The 13,283-nt window shown below is 44.6% G+C and overlaps 1 protein-coding gene across 1 annotated transcript in view; it reads right to left on the bottom strand.

The window, feature by feature from the left end:
• ANTXR1 (ANTXR cell adhesion molecule 1) overlaps positions 1–13,283 on the bottom strand; it is a 255,318-nt gene that overhangs the window by 64,775 nt on the left and 177,260 nt on the right. Inside the window, exons 15-16 of the mRNA XM_027555677.1 lie at positions 7,124–7,219; positions 6,428–6,595 (exon numbers count right to left, since the gene is read on the bottom strand). Coding sequence (XP_027411478.1) covers positions 6,428–6,595; positions 7,124–7,219 — 264 coding nt within the window. The remainder of the gene's footprint in view (positions 1–6,427; positions 6,596–7,123; positions 7,220–13,283) is intronic.

Below are 13,283 nucleotides of genomic sequence, written 5' to 3'. Positions count from 1 at the left end.
TGCGAAGCTTAAAGATTCTCCGCCACTCTGGGAACCCTCCACCACAGTGTATTACCTGACATTTATATATCTTTCTTTCATATGAAATGGACACACTTTGACTATCCCATGAGAAGTGTACCAATTCCAGGTTCCCCAACTCTACCCTAGCCTGATAATCAATATCTTCCAATCCACAAAGGCTGGCAAACCAGGAATTTTACATCAATGCTCGCTTGTTTCTTCCTAAACAAGAAGACCACGCCAGGAGGTTTGTGAGGTCCATCGCTCAAAGCATTTCAGTGCATGGGCTTTGTGGCTGCCTTTCTTTCCTTTTTTGGGGGTGGGAGGAGGGGTGGGCAGGCAGCAGCTGTATCTTCTCTCCTGGTTTGTCTGCCTCAGCTAATTGGAAGTTAGTCAGAAGCTGGGAATTTTGAGGGTAGTTCAACTTAGAGGGGTGTGAGAGACTAATACTAATTTTTTATACCTTAAAATATATAATAAATATTGTGACTCATGCTTCTCCTTAAATGAAACAAATGAATGCATAAGTTAGAAACTTCCCCTACATATACCCACACATAGACACACTCATACACGGTAATTTTTTTTCTCTCTTCTTTTGGTCTTTGTTTAAAACATGTTTGGAACCATTCTGAATTGTAGCCAGGAAGGGACAAAAAAATGTCTGTTCAACATCAACAGCACATCTGACAACATTTAAGGCTTCAGTGTGTCTTACTGGACGGCATACAGCTTCGTTCAGTGCAGTTTCAGCACTGAATGCTGCTTGATTACAAGGTCAAGGTGCTTAAGCAGGGATGACAGGTTTGCCTGAAAGAAAATGAACAGAAGACCACCGGCTTCCCGGTGCTGTGAGCAGCACAGGCTGGTCAGGCTCTTCTGCAGAACACAGCGGTCTGCAGGGCCAGCCAGGGTCTGGCTTTTGTCCTTCGGCTGTCATTTCTGTCATTGCCAGTCAAAGGGAGGAGCTACTGGAAAAGGAGGAAAATCATTTCTCTGAAGGCTGCAAGCCTTCCAGCAAACTTGAAAACAGACCTGGTTTTCATCTTTCTGGTGGCCATACATCTGGGCATTACTTAACTCGCCTGAAGCGGTCAGTCCCAATTTAATGAGAAGCACGGGATTGCTGTAAATCCAGGGGGTGAAAACCAAGCAAAGAAAAATTCAGGCCAAATATCGGAAAATTTCCTGATCATGAGCCTGGAATGAGGAAAGGGTAAAGTGTGGTCAGCGTGGTCAGTGCCTTAAATTAGCCTAGGCGATGGCAGGGAGCAGCCCGTTGTGGACTCCTTCTCCTAGTGAGCTCCCTTGGGGTGTGCTGAGGCAATGTGCTCCCCTGCTTCTCTGGTCCTCAAATCTATTTCCTGGAATGCTTGAGAAACTGAGTCAAATGCAATCAGTTCAAAGGTGTGTGATTCTGACCACCTTCACTGGGGAACCAGGACTCTTTCTAGAACTTTCTGAAAGTTTTGCCCTGGGTGGAGATGTTCTCCCTGTTGATAGTGGGGCAGAGAGTGGGCGGGCCATTCTCCATGAGCTGCCTGCCCCCATCCACTCTCTGCAATTCTCTGCCTTCCTTGTTCCATGCCTTGGAAGAGCAACCTCAACAGATGGCATCATTTAGCTTCCCTTTGGTCTGGCCAACAGGTAGCACCAGAAGATGACAGCAGACAGATGAATGGATAAAGAGTATGTGGAGTGCACGCGCACGCGCGTGTGTGTGTATATATATATATATATATAGCAGAATATTACTCAGCCATCAAAAGAATGAAATAATGCCATTTGCAGCAACATGGATGGACCTAGAGATTATTACACTAAGTGAAGTAAGTCATACAAACATGATATTGCTTAAATGTGGAATATGAGAAAACATGATATAAGTGAATTTACTTACAAAACAGAAACAGACCCATAAACATAGAAAATGAATTATGGTTACCAAAGGGGGGAAGGGGGTGGAGGGATAAATCAGGAGTTTAGGATTAACATATACACAATACTAGATATACTAGATATAGAATAGATAACCAACAAGGACCCCACTATATAGCACAGGGAACTCTACTCAGTATTTTGTAATAACCCATAATGGAAAAGAATCTGAAAAAATAAAAAATAAATATATAATAGAATCACTTTGCTATACAGCTGAAACTGATACAACCTTGTAAATCAGCTATACCTCAATTTAAAAAAGGAGAGAAGAGGGCAAGATAACGAGGAGATTGGTACTTGTTCCTTCTACTCCCTCCCCGATCCCCACTTCCATCAGTGGCTGCTTTCTTATAGGGCAGGGGTCTGCAAACATTTTCTGTATAGGCCCAGAGGGTAAATATTTCAGGTTTTGTAGGTCAAGAGGCAAACTCAAGGCTATTATGTAGGTGCTAATAAAATGATTAAAAAATACAAAAACCATTCTTAGCTTATGGACCATATTAAAACAGGGAGCAGGGCAGATTTAGATTACTGACTCCCTCTCTAAGGCCACAACTCCCGTTGGGTGACCTCTACTCCGGGGCTGCAGCTCTCACTGGATCCAGTAACACCCTCTCCTCTCCTTGCCCTTCAGGCCCAGGGGTGTCGCAGCTCTCACTGTTGAGTGCCTGCGTGCCTCACCATTGCCACGGATTCTCTTAACCCTGCCCAGATTGTTTGAGTTTGACCCTCTTGAGTGTGCCTTCTGTTTCCTGCCAGGACCAAGACAAATCCAGCACGAGCGTTCAGGAAAGGGAAATAGAGTTTACGGCACAGCTTGAGGCTGAATGCTTTGTCCAAGGCCTAGTGAGTGTGTAGAGACATTGTGGCTAGAATGGGGCTCATCGTGAACCACACATGGGGTTACAGTCCAAGGGCTGAAGTTCTGGTGGAGAGTCTGCTCTTCTTCTGAACAGTGTACATTACGCCTTTTCAATTCTGTTCTGTGCTTCCACTCTCAAACTTTCTTGTTCTTTCCCTTCCCTTGCCCATATGGCCCAGATACACATAGGATGACCTTTTTCTCTCCTTGCCTCAAAGAGATGGCAAGAAGAATGTCACATTCTTTAGTCCGAGAGTACCAAAGTGATCTGTGTAGGTCACAGGAGAGTCTAACCGGCATGATGCTCTGGATGTGGTTTCATAATTACAACCCACGCATCAGCTCTATTATCAAGAGGTGGAGGAATCCTTACTCCATGCCAGGTATAATGCTGTTTGTGGGTGATTCAAAGATGAGTTAAGGATAACTGGTGCCTCCAGCAGGGATTAAATCTGGTTGGGGGAAGACTCACAAACAGGAGCAGTCACACAAACGAGCTGTGCTACGTAAGCCTTGGTGTGAGCTGCTCCAGCAGCAGGAGGAGCATTCACACTTTCTCAAGTCCTAACAAAGGGGTCCTACAGAGGTGCCTAACGAGCCCACCAGCATCACAGGTTTTTTCCAGCTGGCTTTTTTGGTGATCCCTTAACATGCAGTTTTCCAACCATTCAACATTAATCCAGCAGCTGTGTTTGGGAGAACAATGGACCCATGTGAAATTTAGGATGTCTCCCAGGCATGACTGTAGTCACTTTGCCACGCACCATGGTTCCTGCCCTCAGGGAGTCTCCTCTGGAAGGCTGACTGGTACCTTGGGTGATCCCTTCTTAATTGGGCCCCAACCCCAACGCTGCTAATTCAGCAGGTCAGGCTTGGGGCCTGAGGGTGTTCATTTCTAACAAGCTCCTGGGGGATGCTGATGCTGCCCATTCAGGGACCACACACTGGGAATCAGCGTGAGACCAAGGCTGAAGAGCAGGGGCTGGGGAGGGAGTGGTAACTGAGGTAACAGTGGGGTCTCCCTTAGGGAGTTTGGATGGGAAATTTGAAAACGGAGAAAATTAGGGGAAAAAAGGAGTTTCACTTCATGAGAAAAAGTGGGCAGGTCATGAAGGCTAGAGAGACTTTGAAAGCCTTTTGTGAGACTGAATCATGAGGTTTGAGACAGCAGGCCTGGGGATTTGTATTTTTACAGCTCCTACAGGTGACTGATTCTCAGCCAAGTTTGAGACCCTCTATAGACTCAATATCCAGCAGTACTGGCATACAGTAGGTACACAGCAAATTTCAGTTCAACTGACACTAATTCCAAGTGCGTGTTGGGAGTATTTTGAGATTTCTAAATCCAGTTGACCATATGCTCATTTGTTTCATAAAACTCAGTCCTAGACAACTAGTTAACAGATGAATAACATGCTCTCAAGCAAATATGAGTTCTTCAAATAGAATTAAAGCTCTCTCAATATCCAAGATTACAGAGATGAAACCCTGGCTCTTACCAAATATGTTGTATTAGTCACAAGGTACAGATTTCTGAAAACAACATAATAGAAAATCCCCTTTCGCCTTCATCTGAGATTCTCCTTGGCTCCTTCCTGTCTGTGCATGCATGCACGCCACTGAATGTTCCACATTAGAATATAATTAGAAGCAAACAGCTGTTAGTCAAGCAAACTACATTTGGGCCACATTTTTTCCAGAGTTCAACCCATTGCTCTAGGAGAGGGGGTGGCTTATCTTAAGAATCTCACCACTTGAAACACAACAAACCAAAATGACAATGCACTGAGATTAGTTTGAGAATGAGGTAATTCAACTCAGCAGAGACAACTACCAAGAAAGTGTCCTCCACTGTTAAAAATGGTTACTACTTTTGATTTCATGGGAGAAGAGCTGCTCTGAAATTAGCAAATATCTCAGTTTATCACTGGAAGGGGGTAAAGCTGTATGTGTGTGTGAGGGGGGTGGCTGCTGATGAGATCTGGTTCTTTTTTTTAAAACTTTTTATTTTATTTTGGAGTATAGCTGATTAAGAATTTTGTGATAGTTTCAGGTGGACTCAAAGGTGAGCAAGGGGACTCAGCCATACATATACATGTATCCATTCTTTCGCAAAGAGAGCTGGTTCTTATATTGAGTCTTTCACCGGAGGCCTTGGAGTTGGCATAGTTCTGTCTGCAGCACAGAGCTAGAGGGTACAGATCTGAGTTGGAGCCTTGGATTCCAGACAGACCCGGGCAGAGCAAAGACTCTACCACTCTAGTTTTACTGGTAGACTATGTTGGTCTTTTTGGCTACAATTTTCTAGTGCTCTTTGATGGTTGGCATAGTGCAGATGCTTATGGGGAAGATCAAGGAGCAAGGGTGTTGAATGAATCACATGAATTCAAAGACATCTGCACCCATGAGGAAGAGAAAAGAGGTCTTTGGGAAGCATTAACTGCCTCTTATGACTTAAATTTCTCAATAAGTCAAAAAGGCTTTCAGTTAAGCTGTGGAACTGTGAGGGGGGAAGAGAGATGCTGGAGAAATAAGACATTTTGTTCGCAGCCAGGGAGAATGAGTACTAGACTCATGGCCAACACAGCCCTCTACACCAGCACACGGCTTGAATAAAGGGAAATGGGCTACTGTTGAGGCAAGAAGGATAGATATTAGGCATTGAGGAGAATCCAGCTATTGTTGTTAGACTATGGAAAGCTTACCAATGAAATTATTCAAAGTTATAATCATTCTCTGGGGTTACTACCCAAGTCACTTTCTTCAAGTCCACTCTCATTCCACCACTTTGCCATGGGGATTTTAAGAAGCCCAGCTCCTACTGCTGGGCATATATCAGGAAAAGATGAAAACTTTCAAGCACCCCAGTGTTTACAGCAGCACTATTTACAGTAGCCAAGACATGGAAACAACCTAAATGCTCGTTAACAGATAAATGAAAAAGAGATGTGATGTATATATATACACAATGGAATATTACTCAGCTGTAAAAAAAAAAAAAAGAATGAAATAATGCCATTTGCAGCAACATGTACGGACCTAAAGATTATACAGCAAGTGAAGTAAGTTAGAGAAAGATAAATACTATACACTATCACTTATATGCTGAATCTACAAAAATTATACAAATGAGCTTATTTAAAAACAGAAACAGACTCACAGACACAGAAAACAAGCTTATGGTTTCCAGACAGGAAGTGGGGGGAGGATAAATTAGGAGTTTGAGATTAACAGATAGAAACTACTATACACAAAATAGGTAAACAATAGGACCTATTGTATAGCACAGGGAACTATACTTAATATTTTGTAATAACCTATAATGGAAAAGAATCTGAGAAAGGATATACATGAAACGGAATCACTATGCTGTACACCTGAAACTAACAAGACACGGTAAATCAACAATACTCCAATTAAAACAAAAAAGCCCAGCTCTCACCTCGATATTGTGGAAACTGGGAAAATATACATTTAAACTTTCAAGTCCATGATTTGAGAAATTTGTTTCTTTGTGATAAGCTGGGTTTTGGTTTGATATCATCTCAAGAGATTCTGGTTCTTCCTATGTAAGTGTTTTACAAGGAGTGAGGATGGGTTTTTGAATAGAAAGAGGCGCACCTTGATCGGAGAATACCACTTCCGGGGAGAGGAGGGCCGGCGCATGTTGTTGTTGAGATTTCGGGGTTCAGGGAACTCATACTCCTGCTCTGGCATCTTGACTCTTGCATTCTTTGCTTTCTCCAACTTAGCACCTTCTTCTGTGGAGCCCTTTTCTCCCCAACGAACCTAAAAGAAATAACATACAAAAAACCCCATGAAATGACAAAATAAAATATGATGCCCCTGGAGAACAGGGATCACAAATAACTACAATGTGCTACCCAGTCCTCATTTCTTTTGGGTCATGAGGACCAGAGAAGAGGGGTGGAGTAGAGAAAGGGAAAGGGGAAGGGCTGGAGGAGCAGCGAAAGCAAGCAAGGGGAGTGGGCATTTGGGGGAGGGACCATCCAGGGCGTGGGAACAACACACGCAAGGGCATTGTGGGCCCAGTAAGAACTCTGGATTGTATTCCAGTGACAGAAGAAACCACTGGAGTGGGGGTAGGGGGACTTGAGCTAATGAGTGAATTGCTCTGATTCACAGTGGACAAGACACTGGGGTGCAGAGGTAAAAGCCTATACTTGCCATCTCTCCATTGATGCCTCACGAGTCACATCCCCATTAGACCATAAGTGTGAGTTTTCACCATTTTGCTTTGGTTTTCTGTCACTGAGTAGTCAGCACGTAGACATGAGTAAGTGAAGCTGTCCTTACCTCCATCCTTTTAATGCCTCCAACGCCTCGGCCACCATAATAAGAAGCGTCTACCGTAGGCCACTTTTTCTTAGGCAGACCATCATCATCTTCTTCCTGCAGAGAGATTGTGACACATGAAGGAAGCAAAGCGCCATTGTGTCCACTATGGCAGAGTGGATGGGAGCAGACTGCCTGGGTTAAATCCCAGTGCCACCGTTTATTGGGCCTTGAGCAAATCGCTTAACCTGTCCAAGTTTATTTTCCTTATCTGCGAAGTGGGAATAAGAGCAGCACAACCTGGTTAGATTGTGTTGCGTTCTTGGAACATGTTCTCTTCTGCATCTCTACTCCTTTATAGCATATTTCATCTAATCCTGTCTACATGTTAATGCCTCGTGAATGTACATCTTTGTCCCTGACTTCTCTGACCTCTGTTGGCACTGACATCTTCTCGGGGACTAATCAACTTCTCAACAATACATGTCTAAAAGAAGTCCCGATTTCCCCACCTCAGATTGTTTCCTGCCATAGTCTCTCCCTCTGCCTGGGAGTCAAGCTTGAATTCTCTCTTCCTCTGCTTCCCCTTCCCTGTCTCATCTCAATTTTCCAGCAAGTTCTACTGGCCTTAATTCTAAAAGATCCTCAGTTGATGGCTTCTCCAACTCAAGCTCCATCACCACCTCCACCACCCGGTACCAAGGCTTCATAAGTTTTCTCCTGGGTATGGAGACAGTCTCCTAACTGACCTCTCTTACCTATAATCCATTCTCCACAAAGCAGCAGAATAAATTCCAAACCTCAACTCTGACTTGAGAGCTCTGGCCTTTATTCATTTCTCCAGCCTTCTTCCTTCCACACTCCCCTCTCTCAGATACTCTCAATGCATTCCCTGGACATCCTTCTCAGGTAGCTCCAGTCTCTTCATCCCATCAATCTATTTTATTCCTAGTTTTTGCTCTTATAGGGCTTCCTAGGTGGCTCAGTGGTAAAGAACCCGCCTGCCAATGTAGGAGACGCGGGTTTGATCCCTGTGTCGGGAAGATCCCCTGGAGGAGGGCATGGCACCCGACTCCAGTATCCTTGCTTAGAAAATTCCATGGACACAGGAGCCTGGCGGGCTGCAGTCGATGGGGTCACAAAGAGTTGGACACAACTAAAAAACAGAGCATACACATGGCTTGCTATTTATTTATTGTCTGTCTCTCCACACTGCAATGGAAGTTTCAAGAAAGCTTCTGTTTATTTGTCATAGTTACCACTGCAGTCTCAGCTTTTAGAACAGCACCTAGTACATGGTAGATGCCCAAGAATTATCTGCTGAATTTACAAATAAATTCAACAAGATGATTCAAATAAAGCAGTTAACTAGGTGTCTGGAACTTAGCTTACCGACAGAAGTTAGCATTTACTATGCTTTTTAAGATGAAGGGAGAAAACAACAGGAACTTGTAAGCTTATGGGTGGAAAAGGGAGGGATAATTAGCAAAACTCCTCCTTATCTTGGCGCTGATTCCTGTTGTGGGGAGAAAAAGTCACCATCTACCGTCCTGGATGGGCTAGGGGGTGGTGGCATAATTTCCCTTCTGGGTAAGGAAAGGAAGCTGAAAATGGAGTCTGCAAAGTAGATAAATGTGCTCAGAACAAGCTCACCTCCCACAGCCCTGGGTTGGAGGCATCTGGGGAGGCAGAGTGGAGTCCCATGTGGGGCCACTGCTGTGCGGAAAGCGGCAGGCATGGGACTGGGTACATGCAAGGGTCCACGGAAGAGAGATCAGAGCCAGCGGTGACAAAGCAAAGCAGTAACACGACACGTTCAGACCTTCAAGGTGACCTTCTGTGCTTGTGATGGGCAGGCTTCTTTTTAAAAATTAATATATCTAAAGGACAGTGATCACATTCTGGCAGCTGACCAGAATGGGTCAGTCTGCATGTGTGTGTGTGTGTGTGTGTCTTAAATGAATTTTTCTTCATTTAAGAAAATGTCCTTCTTGTATGTGGGACTGTGAGCCCTGAAGGCACAGTGGATTCTGTTGACTCTTGTATTCTAAATCTTGCACAGAGCCTGGTGCATAGTAGGTGCTCAATAACTGTCAGTATTGAATTCGTGATAACACAGCTGGATTTATGTAGCCTTTAACATGTATGTGCTGGTCACCTTTCCAAGTGCTTGACGTATATTAACCAGCCAGTGATGTCGGTGGTGCTATTACACCCACTACACAGGAGGAACAGAGAGGTTAAGTGACTTAGTCAGCAGCTTGGATGTGGCAGAGCTGGATTTGAGCCCAGGCAGCCACACTCTTGTTTGATTGTTTCTCAGTGTTGACAAAATTCTAGGTTTTGGCCTTTTGTGTTTTGCTTTTCCAATCATTTGATGCTTTCAAGTAAATGCAGTTTTCTACTTCTCACCCCTTGTACCTGCTAAGACTTCTGACTACATGTGCCAAAATAATAAATAAAAACAAACGAAAAAGATACCAGCAAGAAAATACTATAGCTCACAGTATCTCACCTTATAATTTCAGAAAATTTATTATGTCAACCAGGAACCTTATATGGTTAAACTTTATCACCAGAATGTGTCTGTGTCATACATGAAACATGGCTTCCAAAACTCTGGGCATGCCTGGTCAAGGACTTAACTGAAATTACGTCATCCTAAACTGAACATAGCAGCACAGAGAATGTATGAAATTCCAAGAATAAAGCTGCTCTATTCATTAGGGCACTGAAAGGGTCTCATGAATCTCCTAATTTTTTAAATGACAGGGGCACAGATGTTAAGAGACCATCTAAGTGGGATTTTTCACTGCATAGAAGAGGATAGCTGGATCCAGAGAAGTAAAGAGACCAGTGGAGTGGAGTTCTGATCTGGCCTGCCTTGTCGGGTATTCCCCTTATACTTGCACGCATAACAGCCCTTCCCGCTATCTCTTACTGCCCCTGGGCTCTATCCCCCTCTGTGGTTGCCGGGTACCCAGGCTGGGCTGGCCTTCTGCATATGTGCAGGTCCTGCATCCCATACAGGAAATGCCTAGATGGCAATCCGCTCCACCCGCTCCTGATACAACCAAGCCTGCCTTTAATCCCGTGACCTGAGCTTGCGGGCCAAACTCAAACAACAGCAGCAAAAGACAACACAAAGGCCCAAGGACTGACCAAAGGGAGAGTCCCTTCAGTTACTATGGCTCTGTTTACATATTCTAGAGACGGAAGGGTTTTGCAATCTTCAGAAGAGAAGGGAATTTTTGATGTGGTTTTTTTTTTTTTTTTAATCTGGCCAAAAATTGATGGAGTAAAATCAGAGATAGTCCCCAGCAATTTCACTGACAGAAGTGGCAGCACCTGAGGTGAGTCTCAACCTCTAATTAAATAGCAGGGCTTTGGGGGGAAGTCTCCTCTCACACTGCCCTTTAAGGATGTAGCAGGGAAGGGAAAAACCACCAGGACAGAAATGCCCTATGATAAATGGAGGACTGGATGAGCCGAACTGCTTTGTGTCAGCAAAGCCATAGGAATCAGGGATTTGTGGGCAGTCAGCAGAAGATGAGCAGAAGAGTGGAACTGAATTCCAGGAAACGCCAGGTTTCACGGCAGAAGACGGCCGGGAGAACCTTCCAGGAATGGGATGACAGGGATGGTATACATGTATACGTATGGCTGAGTCCCTTCACTGTTCACCTGAAACTATCACAACATTGTAAATTGGCTCTGCTGCTGCTAAGTCGCTTCAGTCGTGTCCGACTCTGTGCGACCCCACAGACGGCAGCCCACCAGGCTCCCCGTCCCTGGGATTCTCCAGGCAAGAACACTGGAGTGGGCTGCCATTTTCCTTCTCCAATGCATGAAAGGAAAAGTGAAAGTGAAGTCGCTCAGTGGTGTCCGACTCTGTGCGACCCCATGGACGGCAGCCCACCAGGCTCCGCCGTCCCTGGGATTCTCCAGGCAAGAACACTGGAGTGGGCTGCCATTTTCCTTCTCCAATGCATGAAAGGAAAAGTGAAAGTGAAGTCGCTCAGTCGTGTCCGACTCTGTGCGACCCCATGGACCGCAGCCCACCAGACTTCTCCATCCATGGGATTTTCCAGGCAAGAGTACTGGAGTGGGGTGCCATCCCCTTCTCCCAAATTGGCTATCCCCCAATACAAAATGTTTTTGGTGTTAAAAAAATTAAAAATAAAAAAGAAGAGGCTGTTTAATATTCTGTTTAGTTGGCTGCACTGTATTGTAACCTACTGGTACTTTTAAACCTTCAGTAAAACTTCCTACATAGATGGCTTTGTGCCAGTTGTGCCTTGGGGAATAGAGGGATCTGATTTGTTAGATGGTTCCAGCAAAGGAAGAAGAGGAGATAAGGCAGAAGAAGCAAGTAGTAGGAGGCGGTGGTGCCTGGAGCAACCGCAGACATTAGGAAGGGATGCTGGTTTTCCATCAGCGGAAGTTTTGTTTAAATTTTAAAGGATGTGGTGGCCCCAGACATCCAGTTGGCTGATGCTTGAGTGGCAGCACATGACTCAGATAGGGAGGTCTGTTCTGACCTGTTCATCCAGGCAGACCTGGACAAGAAAGAGCTGAAAAATAGAAGTCTGATGCACACATTTGGGAGTCCTCTGCTGCCTGCACGCACTGCACTTTTTCCATCTTTCCAATCATGCCAGGCTTTTATATATATAGCTCCATGCTTCAACATTCACAATTCCATACGCTTGAAACAAACTTCTCCCGCTTCTTTTAGCCATCTTTTAAGATATTGCTCAAATGTAACCTATTCCATGAAGAACCCCCTGGTTCCCCAGGGAATTCAGTGCTCCCTTCTTGTGTCTGCCATGGTTCCTTGTATTGACCTTCACTCACTCAACAAATATTGACCTCTTAGTCAGTTATTAAGCAAACCAGCAAGGAAAGGGGTGAGATTATTGATCTTGGGGATCTCTCACTCCTCATGCAGACCATGCTGTGAATAGCGCCCCCGAGAGTTGTGCCTACGGTGGCCCTCTGAGACTCAGTCTACAAGTTCTTTAATATTCCTGCTTCTTTGATATCCATCTGGCAGAAGAACCAAATGGCCATTTTGATCCAAATAGGCTCTCAATCTCCAATTCACTACGGGTAACAGTAGGACCCATCTATAGAAGGGAAAACATAACTGAAATAGAATGGAGCCCAAGGAAATAGTTTTAAACCAGCCTCTGAATTCATTAAAAAGTTCCTTGAACTGTTGCACATCTTAAAACCTTATGCTAAACCCTACATACCCCCAACAAGGGCCCTATATTTGTCCATTCCTTCCTTCACTCACTCAGACAATTGTAGTTGTGCCTCCACTGCAACATGTTCTATTTTGAGAAAAATAGAATGCAACTGTCAATGAGATTGTTTACATTTATAGAAGAGTAAGTTTTGTGAGGATGATGATATGAAATAAAGGACGGAAAAAAACTCCCAGGTCTGAGAGGCTCTGGAGGGCCGACCTTAAGTAGCTCTGGCTGTACTGTGTCCTCGGAAGTCTCTGGGGATAAGCCAGAGAGGTCAGCTTCAGCGTCTGTCTTGGAGACGAATTCCTCAAAATGAACTGGTGAGTCAAAAAAATTCATCAACCCTTCTGTGTAAGTGCAAAAAAAAAAAAAAAATCTCAGTTGACTTAACTGATATGTTTTGGTACCATCCGGCACCCCACTCCAGCACTCTTGCCTGGAAAATCCCATGGATGGAGGAGCCTGGTGGGCTGCAGTCCATGGGGTCGCTAAAAGTCAGACACGACTGAGCGACTTCACTTTCACTTTTCACTTTCATGCATTGGAGAAGGAAATGGCAACCCACTCCAGTGTTCTTGCCTGGAGAATCCCAGGGACGGGGGAGCCTGGTGGGCTGCCGTCTATGGGGTCACACAGAGTCGGACACGACTGAAGTGACTTAGCAGCAGCAGCAATGATTAACGCAATGGCTGTCCTGTGTTTTTCAATAAAGAATTCTGTATGCACGTTTTAAGGCAATTGTGTGTTTATTTTTTTAAACTACTGAATATAGAAGACTGAATTTGGGTCTGTTCTAGGACTTCTGATTGGAGCAGACATGTGTACATAAGGGTGTATTTGTGCATGTGTGTATCGGATGTGTCATATGTCCACTGGAAAAAAAAGATGCCTGGCAGAAACTTGGCTCTTCACCCCTCCACAGT

This window comes from Bos indicus x Bos taurus, chromosome 11 (assembly GCF_003369695.1).
Source record: "Bos indicus x Bos taurus breed Angus x Brahman F1 hybrid chromosome 11, Bos_hybrid_MaternalHap_v2.0, whole genome shotgun sequence".
NCBI classification, from domain to species: domain Eukaryota; kingdom Metazoa; phylum Chordata; class Mammalia; order Artiodactyla; family Bovidae; genus Bos; species Bos indicus x Bos taurus.
Note: the sequence above shows the minus strand (reverse complement) of the source record. Positions and strands in the feature narration are given on the sequence as shown.